Below are 21,239 nucleotides of genomic sequence, written 5' to 3'. Positions count from 1 at the left end.
CATCTTTTCGGGTGATCGTGACTGGAAGGCATCTGGGAGTGCAACATTTGCTGCTCTGACTGCAGCTTTTTACCTATAATTTAATGAATGAGAGGAATTATGCTCACCGCTGGATATACGAGAAATGTTAGAATAAATGAAGAGTTAGAAAAACTGATATTAAAGTGGTCTGAGGAGATATCCAGAGCTAAAGTAAAGAGGAAGTGGTTGAAAATAACCCACTGGGTTCATTTCTGTATGCTTGTCTTGATATTTAAATGTCATCTGGATTGACTGCATCTTCCTCCACCGAAGGTCACCTTGATAGAAAGTGTGTTTGAGGGAATGCTGGGAAACGCACCCTCCTCCTCCACCTTCATGCTTTCCAGGCGCTCTGTGATGCAACAGCCTTTTCTGTTCTGGCAGAGTAAAGGCTGTGGTTTGTGTTTGTGCCGTTAATGGCTGTGAGCGAGGTCATCGGGGGCACGCCGCTCGGTGGCGCTCTGTCCCCCCCCGAAGCCGCAGCAATGCAACGATTACGAGCAGGGCTCAGATCTCCCATGACAGCGGTGGGGACCGACTACACTTCACGCTGGTTGGAGCTCAGCTTCAAGAATAACAGAGCAGAGGGAGGTGCGGGGGTTCGGTGCCATCTGGCTGACAGAAATGACCTAATAAATCCCAATTCTGAAGTGAATTTGACACCATAAGAGGTTTGCAATTATAATCTGAGTTCAATGCGTTTAAACCATTTTTAAACGAGGAAAGATGAAGCAGGAATGCATTCCAGGAGTAAGACAAGCAGTTTATTCATGAATGACGCATTCACTCAACAGGCTCGCATGTAAAGATGAATGTTGTGCAGGATGTACTGACAGCAAACAGTCGCGGCCGTGGCCACAGCGAAGGAGTCAATATTTATTGTATCCGATGTTCGTTAGCTTGTTTTCACTGGGTAAAAAAAAAAAGATGAAGACAGAAAAGGGAGCATGTGCCGCCTCCTCTGAGGCTGCAGTGCTTTAATTAGCCCAGCGAGCCACGTGGCAGCGGCCAATGAGCTGAACACAAACTGGGGCCTTTGTAACCGTGATGTGACGCTCAGGTAGATTTCTGTGTTCCGCTGTGTGCGGTATAAGTGACATGAACGGGCACATTTACATGTGGATATACGTTGCTCGCGTACGGAATAAAAGCATTTTTAAAACTCCAAAATTACCACAAGTTACACCTATTAAAAAAAGATAAACTCTCCAGTGTTACCTTCACCACAAACTAGGGTGATCACACAGGTAAAACAGACCTGTTTGTACAGTAAATACCAAAACAGACCCAAGAAATCCAATCCAGGCTTCGAGCTGGGGTCATTTTCCCTCCCAGGCATCGTCTCTTTGTTTGGCTGCCAGGCGCTTTTGTTCTGAAAGTTAGACCAACAACACAACAAAATCAAACAAGAGAACTCAGCAAAATCCCTACAGTTGACGTTGATGCTGTGATTTTGCTCAATTTGCACAGCCGTGATTAACGAAGAGCTAACCCCGAAGTAAAGATCCGCTGCAAATCCATCTCCAATTTAAACATTTGGATGTTGAGAACACAATGTTCAGCACATCACAATCTTCTGTGCTCACGTTTACTGGGTGTTGTGATGTTAAATAATCTACAGAACAATGAGCCTTTTTTTGCACACTAGGCCATGGTTTCCTGACTGGCTCTTCAGCGGACAGTCATTAGTGGTTTTCTGGGCCTGTGTACTTATGTTCCGAATGGAAACGCCTGCTCTACTGATTATAGACCTGTCGTAATCTACACATTTCGTAGAAACTGCTTTCCACCACACGTTCCATTTTGCTTTCTAATGTATGGAAACAGCGCCCACCTGCGGTGGAAAATGGTGGTGCAGAACCGGCAAAACTTTCTCTAACCATGGGAACAATGGGTTTTTACAAAAACCCAGAGGTCTAAGTATTAGTGTAACTTCTCTGCTCTTTAAATGACAGTACCTCTGGCCTCCTGGAGTTTCCTCCTCTCTTGCTCACGCTGCTCCTTTGTCAGCGTGCTCTTCACACCAAGAGCGCCAATGACAAGCCTGCGAGCCAGCGCCGCGCTCGTCTGTGGTCTGTCCTTAGCAGGCAGGAGGTAATCTGGACAATGGGAAGAACAAAATCCGCTGAGCTGTGATTACAGCTGGCAGACTGTTATTATGGATTATTCATTCCTGTGTACCTGAGCAACTGCGAGCCATGGCCTTGGTGGCAGGTGAGGATTTGGAAAGAGGTCTCAGTTTCATCAGAGGGTGCTTCGATCTTAAAGCTTCACAGGCTGAAAAGCAGAATTAGAAAACATTAGTTATAGATTTATCTGGATTGTGGTCCAAAGATGTTTACTGAACACTTCACTAACCTGCTATGGGGCTTGAGAAGAGGCCCAGAGCGTGAGTGTCATCAACCCACTTGATGTCAAAGCCTCTCTGTCTAGAAGACAACAAAGACACAAGAAAATGCTAAAGGCAGAGATAAACTACTCTTTTTCAGGATTCTACATTGTCCTGAAATTATTCTGACTGTTGCTGAATATTACATACTGGTAGCTCTGAAATAACTTCAGCAGATCCTCCGTCTTAAACTCTGTAGGAAAGTCATAGATCTCGACAATGTGGGAGAGCTCGTCGTCCCGCAGGTCAGTTTCATTTTCCTCATCGCTGCTCATGTTGTAGTAGTCAAATCTGGGTTCCTGAATTGATTTCTTCTTCTTCCCTTCTCTCTTGGCAAGCTGAATGACAGGTAGGAGTCAAGGGGAAGAGAGACGTCAGAGAAGCTTATTGTATAGTGTGCATACGGGGTTATTTCATTTTTGTGGTAGGTCACCCAAGCAGGCGACACACACTCTCACCTCTTCCAGTAGGTGCGGATCCAGGCAATCTCCATCATCATTGAACAAGGTGTCCCAGCTGTCTCCTTTGTCCTGGTCTTCCTGGAGGTGTGTTGCCCCCAAACACCTGACAATATCAGCTTCCACACTGGCTGAATCAGGTTCCCCATTCAATTGCCTCTCTGGATGCTGCAATTGCTCTTCATTCACTTTTAAGTGGTTTTCACCATTGTGTTCATCCCCTAGATCATTACCTTCACCTCCTGTGGATTTGTTTTTCCTGTTTCTGGCATTTTTCTTTGACTTGTCTGTGTAGTGAGGCCTCGGTCTTGGTTTAACTCCATCAGCCTGAGGTTTGTCTTTCTGACCACGAAGCCGTTGCTTGGGGACATAAAGTGCCTGGCTTGGCTTTTTGGTTGTTTCTAAAGGTGCGGGCGTTGGCTGGGCTGAAGAACAGTCACTTTTTGGTGTTTCCGGGTCCATTTTAGAATTATTCTAAAACCTCTAGATGGAAAAGAGAGCAAACGCACTGTAACAGTTTGCAATATATACTAAACTATTAAGCTCTTAAAAATTTATATTAATGAGCTCATTAACGGTTTGAAATGAATGCGTTTTTGGATTACAAAGGTAAACAAGGGCTTAAATAACATAGTAGGTTGCTTTATGATCAAAGATCCTGAAGACCCTCCGGCATTCGGAACATCACCAACATTTATTCATCTCTTCTTTGATACATTAACCACTTAAACTTAAAGTTCTTTCAGAATTTTTTTGCCAACATAGAACCAAACAAACGCCTTGTGTCACATCCCCTTGGCGCAGGTAACAAACGCCGGCTGACACATAAACTACATTAGCAGATCTGTTAGCCCATAAGCTAACAACATTAGCTAAGAAACGTCCTCTTACCCAGGAAGTAATCAGCGTTCATGACAGAAATCTAATGAACACCCATGCTCTCATTCAAAAACGACGTATCTTTGTGTGTTTTATTTTAAACTCACGCATTTTAGTCAAACTCCAATGCTTTTCGCCTCAGCTTACCCGTGTTTGGATTGTTTGGGAAAAGAAAACCGTCGCACGACTGACGGAGTTCGCAAAGCACCTCGGGAGATGGTGTTTTCCTTTGTACTACAACCTGGATAAAATTGACAGGTAGTCGTAATTTGCGATCTTTAATACCACAATGTCCACTGAGTTTTAATGTTGAACTCGCTATATGCGGTTTTTTTCTGTTTGATATTTGTGTTGCAGCAATTATAGAAGAACACCATTAGAACGTGTTTGACGAGCAGGAGCCGTGGAGCAGTTCCGGCATCCTGCAGCGGCCTCTCGGAGCTGCTCTGTGATTGGCTGAATCTCAACAGTTATACAAGGTGTTTCGTAAACTACAAAAAGTCTTTATATAAGGTGCTGTGCAGTGGTGAGACAGATTACCGTCTCTGCGAAGAATAAAACGGATGCATTAGGTGAGACAACTTTTATTATTCCTGCGGGCATACTGTGTTGTGCTCTAATGTGCTGTAATGCATTGCGGCAAATGATGCTTCCCGTATGAGCATCACACGCTTTTTTTTTTTTTACTGTAGCATTGATTATTATCTCTGTTCATTGTAATCTGCGGGGCAAAACAATTGTTTCTCCGTTTCAGGAAGAACCACTTCACAGTAAGTAATAAGAATGTTTCACGTGGACAAAAAAAGACATATTTTTATATATTCATATATTCCTATTATGAGTTCATAAGAATTTGTAACACAATACAAATGTAACATCCCATATCCTGTGCATTATGTTTGCTTGAAGGTTGTAAATAATTCATAGGTGCTCGTATGAATTGCAGATTGCTGTGATGTGGAGTTCATGTGTGTGTCTCCTGCTGGCTGGGCTGTTCCAGCGATACTTCGCCCAGAACCCGGAGCCAATGTTTCGCGTGGCAACACCAACAATTCTTCCTACTGACGCTTTACATAATCCCATACAACTTAACTATGGGATGGCTGTAACGGATGTTGATGGTGACGGTGACCTGGAGGTGGTTGTAGCAGGGTAAGAATGAGAATGTCTGATGACCGCGCACGGTTACTGAATGCATCCACGTACAGAGTGTGCACTTCCTCAGGTACAACGGACCCAACCTGGTGCTGAAGTACAATCACACCCTAAACAGATTAGTCAACATCGCTATTGATGACCCAAATTCGCCATTTTTCGCCCTGAGAGACAGCGCAGGAAATGCCATTGGAGTGACTGCCTGTGATGTGGATGGAGATGGACGTGAAGAGATCTACTTTCTCAACACAAATAATGCCTATTCTGGTAACATCGGCCGTATTTTATCCTGAAATGATTTCACCTGTTAAATCCAGGTAACACAGACTTTTATCCTGCTGATTAAAAAAACCAAACAGGACAGGCGACGTATTCAGACAAGTTATTCAAGTTTCGCAATGGCCAATTTGAAGACCTTCTGAGCGATGAACTCAACATTGCCCGTGGCGTTGCTAACAGGATGGCGGGACGCTCGGTTGCTTGCGTCGATAGAAAGGTTGATAAAAGATGATTTCATTTCAATTTCCTCATTTCTTGCCTTCTCTGACCATTTGGTTTGCTCTGCAGGGAACAGGCCGCTACTCTGTCTACGTGGCGAACTACGCCAGGGGAAATATCGGCCCCCATGTGCTCCTCGAAATGGATGAGGCCGCCAGCGATGTGACCAGGGGCGTCGTCGCTCTGTCAGATGTGGCGGCGACGGCCGGAGTCAACAAGCTAACAGGTCGACTGGTTTGGATGTGTGCAGCCAAATGTGCGAGGCTCAAACGAGTCACTCCGCCTGTGCTCGCCGTGCAGGGGGCCGTGGCGTGGTCGTTGGACCGATCCTGAACCAGTGGAGGTCTGACGTGTTCTGTGATAACGAGAATGGGAAAAACTTCTTGTTCAAGAATAACGGAGACGGGACTTTTGCGGATGTGGCCCAGCGAGCAGGTGAGCATCCACCAAGCGACCTGAAAGCCCACGATGTGACATTTATTAGCCTCTCCCTTAAAAAATGGTTTGAATAAGCACGTTTAACTTAAGAACGACACCATTTTTATCCCACTTTTTCTACTTAGCAACATCACAGTGACCCTTTCTCGACTATGCAATTCACAAAACCGCCGTTTTCCGTTTTGTGGAGCAGCGTTTCACAGCTGTGGTAATATGTAAAGGTGTGGCTGACCAGAATCAGCATGGCAGAGGAGTGGCGCTGGCCGACTTCAACGGCGATGGAAGGACGGACATCGTCTATGGCAACTGGAACGGCCCCCACAGACTGTTCCTGCAGGGCAGCAACTCGGCATTCCGGGTACGAACGTCGCAGCAGTCGCTGTGCAGAGGGTTTGATGAGGTCACACCTAAGGCGTGTTCTCCCCTTCAGAACATTGCGACCGCGGGATTTGCTACTCCCTCTCCTGTCCGCACAGTCATCGCTGCCGACTTCGACAATGACAAGGAGCTGGAGGTGTTTTTCAACAACATTTTCTACAGACAAAGCGCTCCGAACAGAATTTTCAGGTAACTCCATCGTTTTGGACAGATAATGGTTGATGATTTATCCGCTTTACTGATCGTCTTCTATATTGTCTGAACTCAGGGTTTCCAGGAGGGCAAATGCAGATCCTGCGATCGAGGAGCTGAATGTTGGCGATGCTGCCGAGCCACAGGGGCGAGGAACCGGTCGGCCATCTTTAAATTGTTCCTTTGTTGTTTTCCTTCAGTTTTGAGGGAAATCTCCCCAGTGGAGCTGATGTACGAGGCGATGAAAATGTTCTGTTCGGAACAGGTGGTACCGTGACCGACCTTGATGGAGATGGACGACTGGACCTGCTGCTGGCACATGGAGAGAGCGCCCAGCAGCCTATCTCCGTCTTCAAGGTCACCCAGGTGTGCGTTTGTGTGTCTGTGTAGCATTTTGAAATCCTGCTTATTTAAGGAGGTAAGGAATTACAAGCTAAACCTTCACACCTTCTCAGGGGGCTGCCAACAACTGGCTGCGGGTGATCCCTCGCACACAGTTCGGATCCTTCGCCCGGGGGGCCAAGGTCACCGTTTTTACCAATCAGAGCGGAGCTCACACGCGCATCATCGACGGCGGCTCAGGGTACCTGTGTGAGATGGAGCCAGTCGCACATTTTGGTTTAGGTGTGGTTGACTTTACAAACCATTCTGTGCGACTCTTGTAAAGTTGGAATCTTTAAGTAACCTTCAAAGACAAACGAATTGATTTTTTTCCCGTGACCTTCAGGAAACGACAAGGTGACGGTGCTGGAGGTTTATTGGCCAGATGGCCGATTCTACACTCGAACCCTCCAGCCTGGTGAAATGAACTCTGTGGTGGAAGTAACCTATCCCCGAGGAGGAGACATGGCTGCCTTGCCCAATGACACACAGGTAGGTCCCTAAACACACCAGACCTGCAGCTCCTCTCTCTCTGTCAGTCTTGGCGCATTTAAAAGCAGTTGGCAGGAAAGAATTAAATCTTAGCTCATAGTAACTTAATTTATTCCCATTTCAGTGTGGTGCTGGTTTTGCTGTGAAGACTGGCCGGTGTGCAGGTAAACCTTTTAATTCTAATTATTTTGTGAAGTAAACATGCAGTCTAATACGTTGTGTTTTGGTTTGATTATGTTTTATTATAATAATGCATGTTTCCACAGGGTTGTAAGGAAAATCACAGGAAAACCCAAACTGAAACAGTTCAGAATGTCCTCCAGGATTACGGCCTTTTTTTTTTCTTCTTTGAGTTCTTCTGATAACTTGGTTTCAGTTATTTTACTGCCTTAATTTTCCTGCTGTTGGGAGGTTTTGCTTGTTCCTTTGTACCAAAACAGATTCCATAAATGAAAATGCTGCAGACAAATTTGCTCAGATCATCATGTCGTGCTTGTCGTCGCTACTCATTAAAACGTTTGGCCTGATCAAAGTGACGCCACCGTGTCTGTTATGACAAAAGAAAACTGATGTTGGCCTTCTCTTGTTCTCCTGTTCTCCATCATGGCTCCTCGTTCCCGCCTCCTCCACTCACACAGCTCCGGCTCCGCTCTTTTACAGCCTCCGTTCTGTGTCTGCGCCCCAAAACTGCTGCTTTAGGACACTTTTACTACAGGCTGCCTGGCTGCTCCTAACTTTATTCCACTAAGACGCCATCAGCGATGTGTGCGAGGATACTTTCCTCGTGCCAGGTGCATTTTCTCTGAGCATGTTGGGAATATATGTGGCCAAAGAGCCAGGCAGCACGTGCATCCCTGACCACTTCAGATGTGGTGGCTGAGAGACGGGATCGATATAACGCTTTAATGCTGCTGCGACGCTGCATCTTACGTCGTGCAGGCATGCAAACGTTAATATTAATGTTAAACATTAACGTTTTGTCTCCCTAAAACGATTGCAGACTTCTATTATTATTGTTGTTTTTTCAATTCAATAAACCTGGTCTCACCCAAATCTCAAGTTATTTTTTCATTTTTGTCCATCACAGGACATTAATATAACTGGGTTTAGAACCCACAACCTTCTTGCTTTGGTATGTATGTGAGAGAATGATTGAGAACAATTTGTGACTCTTTTTCCTATTGATGCTGGTGATATAACATTGTAGCAGTTCAGTAAATGCCTCACAGACATCAAATAAAACTGAAACGTGTAGTTCCCATCTGAAAAATGAATAGTCTTTGAACTGATCCCCTCCTGAGGGGGGTTGTTTCCTCAGCTGCTGAAGAGGGACCCAGCTGTGTGCTGTGTTTGCAGATACTGCAAGCGTCTGTATCCTACAGCTGTTCCCTTTGGCTACAATCAGCCATTCCTTTTCCCACTGTAAAAAAAAAAGCTAAATTTGATAAGAGCAGAGGGGTGTTTGCAAAGAACGATGAGCTCTGTGTGGCTGTGATCAACAGGATTTATTCACCCCCCTCACACCAACATGACCTCATTGCCATGTGTCAAACCATCAAGCAGTATAAATGTGTTAAATTTAAATATTCCCAGGCAGGACACATTCATATAGGCTCGTTTTTGGCAGTTGTCATTCTTTGGAAGATTGTAATCAAGGAAGAGCTTTGTTTCCTTTTTCTTAAACACTGCATGTGTACAGGTTCAGGAAGACTTAAAAACATCTTCTTTGTCTATTTCTAATCTTAGAATTACTAAATGTCATTGCATAACAAGAATTTAGGACGTGCAGGTCTCCTTAAAGTGGAGACTGTTCACATTTATGATTGTACGCCTAATGAATAATAAATGGGGCTCCTCTACATTACCTACACGTCCCCGCTGTGACAAATTGATTTGCTACTAAAACTATGATACGTATTAGGAGGAGGAAGAGCTGAGTAAGGGAGATGCCCTTCTCATATTCACTCACCGGCCATTTTATTAGGTACACCATTTCACTTGCTGGTCTGAGTATTTCAGTAACTGCTGATCTACTGGGATTTTAACCCGCAACCACCTCTAGGCTTTACAGAGAATGGTTCCAAAATGAGAAAATATCCAGTGAGCAGCAGTTCTGTGGACCAAAACGCCCTGATGTATGAGGAGAATGGGCAGACTGGTTCGAGATGATAGAAAGGCAACAGTAACTTAAATAGCTGCTGGCTACAACCAGGGGTTGTAGAACACCGTCCCTGGAGAAGGGCCACAGCAGCAGGAGACCACACAGGGTCACTCCTGTCAGCTAAGAACAGGAAAGCGAGGCTACAATTCAAACAGACTCGCCAAAATGGGACAATAGAAGATTTTCTGGTCTGATGAGTCTGATGATGGATTTTCAGCTATGGAGGACAAAATTGGGTGTAAACAACATGAAAGCATGGATCCATCCTGCCTTGCATCAACATTTAAAGCTGGTGGTCCTATAATGGTGCAGGGGATATTTCCTTGGCAGACTTTGGGCCCCTTCATACCAACTGAGCATCGTTTAAATGCTGCAGACTAAATGAGGAGTGTTGCTGACCATCTTCCGATGGATAATACAGCATGTCACAAAGCTTAGATCATAGCAAGCTAGTTTCTGGGACAGGACAATGAGTTCACTGTGCTCCAGTGGCCTCCACACTCACCACATCTCAATCCGAAAGATCACCTTTGGGATGTGGTGGAAGGGGAGAGTCACGTCGTAGATCAGCAGCTGACAAACCAAGTGCCTGATGCTCTCATGTCAATATGGACCAAAATCTCTGAGCAATGTTTCCAACACCTTGTTGAAAGGATGCCAGGAGGAATAAAGGCAGTTAGGAAGGCAAGAGGGTTTCCAAACCTTTACCAGCAAGAGCAGCTAATAAAGTGGCCGGTGAGCGTACACTGTACCTACACGTCCTACTGTACCTGCAAAAGGTTTAAAAAGTCAAAGGAGTCCAAACCATTTTCCTGTCTGGTGATCCTTGTGTTGGCTGAGGTATGAGCTCTCTCCTCTTGTCTTTCTCACCCCATAATGATCCACAGGGTTGAGTCAGGCTCAGAGAGGACAGGACGGGACGGAAGGTAAGAGTACGACTGCACAACATTTGCGGTTGCGTTCTACCAAGTGTATGAGCACATGCAGAATGCCACAAACTAAGAATCAGTGGGCTTTGATGCACGTCCACTTGGACAATCATGTCTCAGTACACCTGGAGAAAACAAGGCTCTCTGTTGAGAGTATGTGGATCCTTCCTGTGAGCTTGTTAAGGACTAAATATCGGATCATGTGCGGTTAGCTAATGACTATCCAGGAAGAAGAACGAGGAGGAGCGTGGAGAAATCACCGAGCGGTGCTGCTGGACACGGAGCTACTGCCTGAGCTGGAGCCACTCGAGCTTCGGTCTTCATAAATGGAAATCTCTATCTGGCGAAAGTTGGTGTCAGGGAACAATGATCTGGTAGCCTCACAGGAACAAACGCTAACACTTTCGCACGCAGGATCCCTCAGATCCAGAAGGATACAACACGCATTCCCCTTTCTATGGGATCTGTGATGAGCAGGCCTCTGGGAGCGTAGATCTTCTCATTCTGCTCCTGAATGTACTTTGCGATCTTCTTTAATACCTTGTGGAAGAAAAAAAAATACCATTAAGAACTTTCAGGCCCATCATCTTCCCAGTAAAGGACCGAGGGCGGCAGCCTGACCTTCTCATAGCGCGTCTCCATGCAGAGGAAGATGAGGTACGCCGTAGTGCAGGCGAGACAGCCCTCCAGATAGGACTGGCCTCCTATCTTTTCTGCCTCTGCGTAGTAGTTATTCAGTGTCTTCACAGTGTCCTCAAAAAGAGTCTTCTCAATCTGGAGACAGGGAGGGGGGTTGGATAGAGGACTTTTTTGTTATGTAAAATTTGGAAAACAGACAAAGAGAGAAGGGTAAAATACAGCTGAACTCTAACCAGAAGTGAATCTTTTTTGTTATGGAGAGCTTAATTAAGTTGAGGATCAGATACAACTTATATGTCCCCTCACCCTGCTCTCCAGTTCAGAGGGGAACTTGGTCTGAAACCTGCAGGTTGTCCCTTCGCTGTAGTCTCTCTGGATGAACACTTTGTTAGCCAGAGACGCACTGTGCCTCAACTCCTGCAGATTGTGGAACTGGGGAGGATCACACAGACATGTGGGCAAATATAAAGCATTTCCCATGTTCATGCAGTTATCCACCAGTAATCGATACTGGGAGGGAGTCCGGTCCCAGCCTCTCGCTCCTAATGTGTGCAAACAGTGGTTAAATGGTGAAGATAGAAGGTTCCAGGATACACAGACAAGAGGAGATCAATCATGATGCTGCTGCCTTGCTGTCTACTGGATCAGAGCCCAGCTTTGGATATAATATCTCTCTCACACACATCCACACACACACACACACACACACACACACACACACACACACACACACACACACACTCGCGAGAGAGAGTGAATCTCTGGGAGACAACACAGCACATGTCGCAACAGATTGATCTGGTGGAACAAAATGAGGCAGACTGGTAAAAGACCATGCCAGCTCTTAGCGTCTGTAGAGTGCATGCGAATGTTGATGATGAATCATGGTGCGCCTGCGTGCATGTGTGTGAGTGTGTGTGTGTGTGTGTGAGTGTGTACATTGTTTTAATCCATTAAACTGGGTTTTAGCCTTGATTAAAACATACATAATAAAAATGCAACTGGAAAAGCAAGGATCAGGATAATGGATTCTGTCCATGGTGCTGAACGTTGTCTAGTGTGTGTGTGTGTGTGTGTGTGTGTGTGCGTGTGTGTGTGTGTGTGTGAGTGAGTGATAGAGAGAGAGAGAGAGAGAGAGAGCTGTCACCGGATTAAGAATCCACTACAAACAAAAACAGCCCAGCTTTCACCCAATCAAGCTTTCAAATCGCGTGTCCACACCCCCCGTTTCTCTATACTTCTATTCTCGTCCGTAATTTAAGACTTGAAGTTATTTTTATGCCGCTCCAATAAATGACTCCAATAAAACGACTTCATCTCGGGGACAGTGTCGGCATGTTAATAGAGGACGCGGCCGGCAGCGAAGCGAATATTTGCCCACTCACGCTGCCATGCGAAATCTCGCCAGGATCATAGATCATAAGGAATAAGAAGGTGCCAGTTTTACCTCTGTCGCCATGTTGCCATCCGTGTCCGTTGGGAGACCCTGCATGCGCGAAAACCGCTTTAGCGGGACACGAGGACAGATTGAGGGGGAGGGGCGTTGGCTGCTGGGCGGGGCCAACAGCTCGAGCGGTTGCGTGCGTTTATTTCTGCCCTCATCCCGCAGCGTTCCGCATCTTTAATCCCCAAGAGTTGACGACTGGACGCTCACGGAAAAGTCTAATTGTTCCCGCAATGAATGTGCGTCACTACACCGAAATTCGGAATCATTCGACGTTATTGGTGTAAAATGTAGCACAGCAACACTCGTGGCCTTAAATGAACAATGCAAATTTTTATTTCAATGTTACGTCAATAAAGTAATAACATACGAAACCAACATTTCAAACCAAATAAATACGGGCTTCTTGAGGTTTTAAATGAAATATATTAGAATGTATATGAATACAATAAAAGCAGACAGTTACAATCATCTGTGTCTGTATCATAAAACTATTTTACTCTTAAGAACCACATTTTGGGTAACAAAGCCTCCATACATGATTCCTTTAAGTTCTGATGATAATAGTCGATTGTTCAGCCCGAAAATGTAGATCCAGGTGCAGCAAGTTTTTTTTTCCAGTATGGGGAAACTGTACAGTATTCAAGGAGCTCTAAGATTTGTGTCAACACAGGGGAAAAAAATAAGTCACAGCTTAAAACAGCATCACTTCATTAACGTAAAAACGGATTAGATGCAGATCTAGAGCTTCTCACCGATGTGGGAACAGTATTTGAAAAGCTAACCCCCGATTTAGCGTTTTCCCACTAGCCGCGCAGCAGAACGGCGCTCATATCAAAAGTTGGGTCAAAACGTTCCCCAAAAAACAAACCATGTGACTGAATGGAGCTAAACTGAGAGCAAATCCATCTGTAGGTTACAATAAAAGAGTCTTGGTTATCCAGTGCATCACTGTGGCGATGTTCGGGCTGAGTGTTGATCATTTTGTTCCATTGATAATTCACATCATCAGGCTTTGCTCGGACCGCTACCCTGGACCCGCCGGCCTTTGCCTTGTTCATATGCGCACGTCCTTTCAGGATTACAGTATAGTTACAGATGAAGACATCAACATTCAAGTAGAATCAACCCTGCACCACCAGCCCAACACTACCCTCCACGCTGCACCTCCCTCTGCTCAGCAAAGGGGGTGAAAGTCTTTCACCATTGAAGCTACCATATCTCTCCACGATCCATTAGTTCTGTTCCTTTTTTGACAATTAATGATTGAGATATTCAACAAAATACAGTAAATGTCCTGTAAGCAGAATGAAAAGCTCTGAAGGATGGCGAAGACACGACACGGGGGATTTGCTTTAGTACAGGAAGTATCTTGACAGAAAGAAACACTTGTCATGAAAACCACTGCTTGTGCGAGGGTCCCAGTAACTCGGCGACAGGGTTCAGGTCGGAACAGTGAACTGGCATCTCACTGCAGCTTGATGAGAGAGGAATTACAAGCAGCACACACAAACACAGTCTCTCTCTGGGCCTCAGGAGCTACAAAAAAGGAGAGAAATTAAAAACAAAATTAGATAGAGACTGATTATTTCCATAAGAAGGGGCGTGTAATGTTCCATGCTCACCTGTCGCCCCCATGCATGACCTCAGGACTTTATAGGAACAGCATCGAGAGCAGAAGCTGTTACCACAGTTACTGCAGTTTCTCTGCAGCACAAAGACATTCTGTTAAAACCAGCGCCGGGAATCAACAAATACCTGATGTTCCAGCCTTAATATATCACCAAAAACAAGCCTCACCCTTTTCTTCAGCACCGAGAACACGGCGCTGCAGCTAGAACAGTTTCCTTTGGAGAAAGAGACCAACAAACAATTCAAATACAAAATAAAATCCACTTATTTCCGAGACTGATTCCAGACCATCCTGACCTGTGGTGGTAGTGGGGTAGCGTTTGCGTAGTTTCTCGGTCAGTTTGGACACCTTGCTGCGTATTGGTTCGTTGCGGCTGATCAGCCCATTTTCAGAGACTGTGTCATACTCGGGAGCACCAAGCGGCCCTTCTTCATCCTCCTAAGAGAGGGAGGAGGCTCGTGACCAGGCGTTTTGAGGGTAAAAATACTCTGCATACACGCATCCAAACTATGCAGCAGGGTTTGACCAAATAAGTTCAATGTGACGATTTAATCTAGCATGACTATAAGTGCCACATTGCCTGGAAAATACATGGAGTTTGCATGAATACCTGCCAAACACAACCAATCCCAGTCAAGGGCAGACCAAATATGATGGCCAAAGGAGAAGCACTAACAATGTTCGACATGTGGACCAGACATGGTAGCGTTCTACAAGACTACAATCATCAGGAGGATACCAGCGTTTAAAGGAAGGAATGAAGGAAGAGATGGAAAAATTCACTCACCACTAAAACCAAAGGAGTTTCCTAATCAGGGAGCAGAGCAACATATAAGAATGTACCCTCAAAACACTGCTAATCAAGAAAGCCACAAAGAACTACGCTGCGAGGGACGTGGCTATTTGAAAACAGGGGGAGAGGTGGGGGACTCACCAGCAAAGACAATGTATGCTCCTGAGCACAGGGTAGAAAGAGAGACAGAAGCAGAACATATAATGAGAGAATTACTTCTCACTCGCTAATAAAAAGCCTTGCAGCGAAACTCGTGAGAGACAAGAAAAGAACAGTTCAGCTGTTCAACTTGTACTGCTGATGACAGCTTCAAGAGGCTGAAATCAGGGACGATGAAGTGTTTATTCATTTTAATGACACGCTTACTTCAATGGCATCTTTGAACTCATCGTCAGGCTCCGCCTCCTCTGCTTCCTCCACACTGCCAGGAGAAAGGTCCTACCAACACACAGACCGATGTTAGTCTGGACTATTTAATACTTCTGCAATTAATATTAATCAATATTCTCTCACCTCCAGACTTGTTGGTGTGGGGGTGCTGTCCAACAAGTTGCTTTGCTCCTGTTCTTCACACACAGTCTCTGAAGATTGGGACGGACCCACGTGGAATATTTTTCGAAGGTCCATTAAGACTGAAGGCGGACGTGAAGTAAAACCATTCTTTAGTTTTACCGATTTCCTAAACAATCCTAAGGTCTAAGCCAATGCCTCTTCGAGGAGGACGTTCTAACCTCTGCAAAAGTCTCTGTTCCACAAGAACATGGTGCTGTTGAGTCCAGCAAGCACCCAGCCCACAGGAGCAACATAAAGCAGGCAGACCAATAACAGCATCCCTCCAAAGAACCTGTAGCAAAATATTGCAAGTGTCAGGGTACCCTCAAACACTGATAAATGTGAGAAAAAGAAATGTCCCGAAGCTCCCCTCAGTTCAGAAAAGAAGCTCTGACATTAAACTTGGTTTGGTTTCAGCGCTGAACTACAGTTGAAACTTTTCTTTCAGTTGTTGTGTGTGTACATGAGTGTGTGCGTGTCTTTATAGAGGCAGACGAGACACAGACCTTGATGACTTGACGTGATCATCCCAGTAGAGGACCTTATAAACAGCTTCTGCAGACAGGCATGCAGAGGACAGCATATCATCCAGATGCTTCAACCTGGCGATGACAGGAAACAAAAGCACTCAAAAACATGTATGACACAAGTAAATATGTTCCAGGTTTACTGTTTAACATAATAAAACTGTGTTGCACATTATTAAAGGACAAATATGTCACAAATAAAAGTGATCTAGATCACAACAAACAAGCGCATCATCTTAGCTTCACATGGTTGTGCTCTAAACAACTGTGTTAGGTGTACAACACTCAATAAAATAAGTTTTAAGAGTAATTATAAGCCATTTATACAGGTCTTTAACTTCGAGCATGGCATCTTGTTTGGTGAGATGAATAGTCTGCAGGTCTCTGCGATGTACAACGTGGTAATGCCTCTTCTGGAGCTCAGCTTCAGAGGCCCTGCCTCCACACCTGTCCTGCAGGTAACCCAAGGCAGCAGGTATTGACAGCAATACCACACTCACTGTGAACCAACCCACTGACAGACACAGAGAGCAATAGTTAAAAGGCAAAGAAATGTTCCTTTAAATAAGCATACAATGGATGTACAGGCAATAATGAGTAAACTCACCCTTATCAATTGTGCAGAAGAAGACATTAAAGAACACACAAACAAGGAGAGAGCAGACCGGCATCTTCCAACTAAAATGATAAGCAGTGATGATATAAATGGAATTCCCAACACATGATGAGCATTCAGATAACCCAAGTACACACCCAAGCAGGAAGCGCGTTAGCTCCACGGCATCTAAAAGTGGCTCCAGAAAAAGAACCATTCTCTTATAGGACAGGACCATGTTGAAAAGGTCAAAGTGCTGTGTGCATCGCGGACTTCCCAACTCAGAAGCATCTGGAGACCCAAGGTTTTCTTTTGATAGTGCGTGCACCAGCTCTCCGCCGTCTCCTGCCAGCTGTGAGGAGTCCTGGGCCATATTGTGCAATGTCGTTCTTCTGTAAAAACAGAAAAACAAAATTTACATCTGCATTTTATTTACATGGATGATTGTAGTCCTTAAAGTTAATAATCACACATGTTCAGTAATTAGACATACCTTCTTTGAATGACACCACATAAACTTACCACTTTTCTAGTACTGAGCTTAACTTTACAACCATAATAATCCATTTTAATCAAAAGGCATATTTTAAAACACCAAAGGACATCAAATTGAAAAAGTGAGGAAAAAAACATATAAGGGCATTGAAAAATAAAATTTAAAGAAATAAAATCAGGCAGTGCAATTATGATAAAACTAAGAACGGTGTTGTAACTTGTGTTGAACATATACTGGTATGCATTTCTGTTTTATCTTTTTATTCATGTGTCCGCGGAGAACTTTGCTGTGAAAACAATCAACTTATTTCAGATGTTCTTCAGTTACAATGAGCCACCAAATCGAAGTATTCAGCAGGTCGGAGGGTCGCCACGCAGCATTTGGCCTGTCAGATGTTGTAAACACGGAAGTTAACTGTGTTTCCTGAGAACACAGCAACACATTTATGAGCCGTCCGGGTACACAAATGAAGGCGATGAAGTACCTCAAAGTGAGTGACGAACAACAGGCAACTTGTGAAGCAGCAACAGCGTGAAGCTCAGGCGTAACTAGCGAGTCCCACCGACACCTTCTGCCCGGAGGAAAGAAGAACCTCCATGTTCTCCCGGCCTGGCCAACATGTCAGCGGCCTGCCCTCCAACACCAGCAGGAAAATCACACGGTGACACTATTTCTCAAAGCCTGAACCAAAATACAGAGCAGGCGAGGTCGTTGAGGCTAGAGGATTGATGCTAGTCCCGGCAATCTTTGTTAGCATTGAGGAGTAACGTCCGCTTCCTCCTTTAAGCTAGGCTGACTAGTTGATCACAGAAAATAGGATCACCCAAGACGGTTCGTGTCCAATATAATCGATCACAGAGTCGATGATCGACCACAAAGAAGTCCGTCTGATTCAACTAAAATTTACTACAGCTTAAAATATATTGACAGAAATAATTACTGTTATTACTATTATATAGAGAGAAATGAAAACAATTTGAGGAAATAGATGAAAATATTTTTAAACGACTTGGCCCACATGAAATTCTCCAATTAAGCTTTTTTTTTTCGCTTGGAAATTTAAAAGCATTAGGTTGAAAGTAATTAGCACGAGTCTGTACCAGTCAGAGTTTTTAAATGGTATAATCACCATACCATGGAAATAAGTTCTCAAAAGAATGTCTAATATGCAATCATTGTTATAATGAAATCACACAATCAGTATTCCAATTTAAAGTGTGTATCTTGAATCTTATTCTGTATTTCTACAAAACTTTTGCTTGGATATTAGTAAGAGTAATACATTTAAAATTTTCATATACAATGACATGGAGCTTTCTCTGTCTCTGTGATAAGAACTATGCCCTCAGTCCAAATGAGCACAGGAGTTCAGAAGAGTCAAGTCCAAAATTCTTATTCCCCAAAAACAGCAATGGCACAACAGAGGAAAAAACAGGAGCAATCCCAAGGGAGCACCAAGGAAGTGCTGAAAAATCAGTGCTTGTGTCTGTCTTATACTGTAAAATATGGACGTGAGGTCCATCCTTCACACCTCTTTTACTCTAGTAACTTCCATTTGTTTTTATTGGTGGATTACTTTGGCATAATTTCAACACAAACCTTTTCTATTGGTGTCAAAAATTATGAAGTTTCCCCCAAATATGTCCCTTCCTCCCCTGGTCTATTCTATTGGCGTCTCGGATGCTTCACTTTGGTGTTTTAAAAAGAGCAGACTCACTGGGGTCCTTCAAGGCCAGGGCCCTGCAAACAACTCAGGTACTTTAAACTGAGGAAAAAATACACAACACACATTTCACTACCCTCATATCTTTCATGTCGATGTGATTTGCTCTTCTCTGTTCATGTACAAGTGTTGCCGCACTTTCCAGTCACAAATGGCATCTAAATTTGAACTCCACACAGAGATGGAACTTGATGATGCATTCTCCATCTTTGCGGGGTAGACTGGTGGTGCATGCAGCATAGGAGGTTGCAGAAATAGTCCAGCATTGCTCATCCTTTAGCATTGCTATCATGTCTCAGAAAAAGTTACATGTTCAGAGAGGAGATACCATGAGGGCTGGATGGGTGCGTATCAACACAAAAGAACAGTTTATCCTACTAAAACTTTATTTGAAGTTCACAAAATCAATATGGACTCCCCCAATTGGAACACATATTCATTCACTCTTGCAACTAAAATGTTTCTGAGCAAGTCAAACTTTAATGCATATTTAATTGCACAGCCCCTGAACATGTCCATTAATGCTGCTGCAGTATTTATTGTGCGACAGCTGATGGAACTTAGTAGTACATGGACTGGCTGAGGTGGTTTTGGGACTAACGCTTGTTCCGGAGCCTGCTGGAAGATCTTAGGAAGGTTGGAGAGGGAAATCTGTGGGTGGTGGGAAAGGAGGAGCTGCATTTAGATTAAGAGCTGCGTGAAAATCATTGACAATTTTTAAACACTGGCTGAGCTGCTTTCGGTATTTTATTGTACTTTTCCATGTAATTTCAATTTAGGACGAACCAGATCTTCCCAGTTCTGTGTTTCTGCTATAAGGACTGACATTTTCTTACCATGTTTCAGTCCAAGGTGGGACGATGGACTGACTTTTGCCTTGTATTATCAACCATTTCTAGTTTCCACCTCTCCAGCATTGAGGAAACTGCCAACAGTCTTCCCATTTGAGAGTCTAAACATTCAGTCTCCTCTTTCCTCTGACATCCCTTCATCGCAATGTGCAAAGGCATAATCGGGTGCTTTTGCAGTGACAATGCTGGTGTCTGGTTTCCATTCCCAGTTAGCTGCGGCTCCATGGTGCCCTAAAAGACCGATAACAAATGCTGCCCAAGTCACAAGAAGTTATTCATGAAGGCAGTGGTGGTTCCATCTCCGCTGAGCGCTCCTGACACCTGCTGGTGTATATCGGAACTGCACCAGCCACTTAAAAAAACCCTAAGGCATAAATAGGGTGGAATTGAGGTTTATTAGAAAAAGGTTTATTTTAACATTTGATCAAACTGTCTCAGCTGCATCAGCCACGGCTTTTATAATGGTCCAAGTGGGCCAGGATCCAACCGGAGGGTCCGAGAATCGCCACAGTCAACACAGTCAGCACCAGCGCGGTTTGCTGTTGGATGTGTTGCATTGTATTCATTAATAGGAAACTTTTTCAGCCAATACTTTTAAAGTTAAACCGATGCACAGTTCTTAAATTCAACTTACCACCGGACCAACGCGATCTTTAGGTGGTTTACCTTGGATGTAACCTGCTCTTTGTTCAATCATCACCCTTATTTTTGGAGCCAGACTTCGCCGAACTCTCCAAAAGCCATTAAAAAGCCCGCACATGTTGGTTAGTGCAGAACAAATTCTCAAACCTCTTTTGAAAAACGAAAATCAGGCGGAACCAGAGTGAGCACGTTTAAGGGCGCATGCGCGGTCACACACCGGGTAATTGTTAGGATTAATTGACGTTAAGGGATCGGTTTCATCATTTAGAGTTAGGCAATAAACTCTGAATTAATTTGAGACGGAGAAGCTATGGTTTAATTTACTTTCTCGGAATTTTCAATAACCTTCTAATCCATTTTGATACAGTGCATTCGATTTTCTTCCCTTTTCCTTTGGCTGCTCCAAACACAGTTATATATCCGTTTTGCCATTTCCCCGGCATATTGGCATGTCATAAGAAAGTTGCAGATACATTCATCAGACACTTAAAAGTGGCTTGATGGAGCACGAGAGAATCCAACTTCAGTGTGACTGTAACAGTGTGACGGGCAGTTTTATACCTCACAGAAGGTCTGGATGTCTGCAGGAGTTCAAAAGCTCCACAGGCCTTTTAGGACACGAAGGAAAGACTTCAGATGTGGAGGAAGGAGGGGGTGAGCGAGGGCTGGGTGGGAGTCAGGAGGCAGAAATTAAGCAGGCTTCAGGGCAGAGGGACACAAGAATCCGACATGGCTGAAAGCATTCAGATGTCACGGGACTGTGACAAAAAGCTCAACTTCATGTAAAGAAAATGCGACAAAAAGGAGTGAACCTTCCTGCCAACTCATTGCTCAGTTATGGAACAAGAAGAATATTCAGGGTTTAGTGGAACTCTCAAATGTGTAGAGTCTTCTAAAACTTGAGCCCACACTCTAAAATGCTGTAAGATATTTGTCATGTGCTTAACAATCTTAGCATGACTTTACAAGGCTG

The 21,239-nt window shown here is 44.3% G+C and overlaps 4 protein-coding genes and 1 long non-coding RNA gene across 9 annotated transcripts; 1 reads left to right on the top strand and 4 right to left on the bottom strand.

Annotated features, from left to right (window-relative positions):
- Positions 1–759: 759 nt before the first annotated feature.
- Positions 760–3,987, bottom strand: r3hcc1l (R3H domain and coiled-coil containing 1-like). Of its 3 annotated transcripts, none has more exons than XM_003972023.3 (7): positions 3,895–3,987; positions 2,869–3,351; positions 2,561–2,748; positions 2,380–2,450; positions 2,203–2,298; positions 1,980–2,120; positions 760–1,393 (listed from the first exon to the last, which is right to left on the bottom strand). In XM_003972023.3, exons 2-7 carry the CDS (start codon positions 3,328–3,330, stop codon positions 1,341–1,343), a joined length of 1,011 nt encoding a protein of 336 aa, XP_003972072.1. In that variant the 5' UTR covers positions 3,331–3,351; positions 3,895–3,987; the 3' UTR covers positions 760–1,340. The 3 variants fall into 3 exon arrangements, with proteins under 3 accessions (XP_003972072.1, XP_011610744.1, XP_011610745.1); XM_011612442.2 differs by having other exon boundaries at positions 3,855–3,973; XM_011612443.2 differs by having other exon boundaries at positions 3,760–3,910.
- Positions 3,988–4,183: 196 nt separating this feature from the next.
- crtac1a (cartilage acidic protein 1a) lies at positions 4,184–8,336 on the top strand. Of its 2 annotated transcripts, none has more exons than XM_011612425.2 (14): positions 4,184–4,319; positions 4,694–4,899; positions 4,973–5,169; positions 5,262–5,398; positions 5,470–5,626; positions 5,701–5,835; positions 6,060–6,196; positions 6,269–6,405; positions 6,485–6,567; positions 6,674–6,774; positions 6,864–7,032; positions 7,136–7,281; positions 7,406–7,445; positions 7,548–8,334. In XM_011612425.2, the coding sequence occupies exons 2-14, from the start codon at positions 4,703–4,705 to the stop codon at positions 7,553–7,555; spliced, it is 1,644 nt and encodes a 547-aa protein (XP_011610727.2). In that variant the 5' UTR covers positions 4,184–4,319; positions 4,694–4,702; the 3' UTR covers positions 7,556–8,334.
- A 431-nt stretch (positions 8,337–8,767) lies between these two features.
- Positions 8,768–12,602, bottom strand: golga7ba (golgin A7 family, member Ba). The gene is made up of 5 exons (XM_003972047.3): positions 12,458–12,602; positions 11,317–11,442; positions 10,993–11,145; positions 10,810–10,911; positions 8,768–10,711 (listed from the first exon to the last, which is right to left on the bottom strand). The coding sequence occupies exons 1-5, from the start codon at positions 12,500–12,502 to the stop codon at positions 10,628–10,630; spliced, it is 510 nt and encodes a 169-aa protein (XP_003972096.2). The 5' UTR covers positions 12,503–12,602; the 3' UTR covers positions 8,768–10,627.
- Positions 12,603–12,767: 165 nt separating this feature from the next.
- Positions 12,768–17,850, bottom strand: zfyve27 (zinc finger, FYVE domain containing 27). Of its 2 annotated transcripts, XM_029851190.1 has the most exons (14): positions 17,535–17,850; positions 16,713–16,946; positions 16,567–16,637; positions 16,287–16,473; positions 15,939–16,034; positions 15,612–15,724; positions 15,394–15,512; positions 15,247–15,318; positions 15,022–15,042; positions 14,875–14,895; positions 14,384–14,525; positions 14,255–14,301; positions 14,080–14,161; positions 12,768–13,993 (listed from the first exon to the last, which is right to left on the bottom strand). In XM_029851190.1, the coding sequence occupies exons 2-14, from the start codon at positions 16,925–16,927 to the stop codon at positions 13,923–13,925; spliced, it is 1,257 nt and encodes a 418-aa protein (XP_029707050.1). In that variant the 5' UTR covers positions 16,928–16,946; positions 17,535–17,850; the 3' UTR covers positions 12,768–13,922. The 2 variants fall into 2 exon arrangements, with proteins under 2 accessions (XP_029707050.1, XP_003972097.1); XM_003972048.3 differs by lacking the exons at positions 14,875–14,895; positions 15,022–15,042.
- Positions 17,851–20,001: 2,151 nt separating this feature from the next.
- Positions 20,002–20,473, bottom strand: LOC115253296 (uncharacterized). Its single transcript, XR_003891605.1, has 2 exons — positions 20,259–20,473; positions 20,002–20,163 (listed from the first exon to the last, which is right to left on the bottom strand). It is a non-coding gene; the product is annotated as an uncharacterized lncRNA (long non-coding RNA).
- Between the last annotated feature and the right edge of the window lie 766 nt (positions 20,474–21,239).

The sequence above is a fragment of the Takifugu rubripes genome, chromosome 17 (assembly GCF_901000725.2).
Source record: "Takifugu rubripes chromosome 17, fTakRub1.2, whole genome shotgun sequence".
Taxonomy (NCBI): domain Eukaryota; kingdom Metazoa; phylum Chordata; class Actinopteri; order Tetraodontiformes; family Tetraodontidae; genus Takifugu; species Takifugu rubripes.
This window is presented reverse-complemented; position numbering and strand designations above follow the sequence as displayed.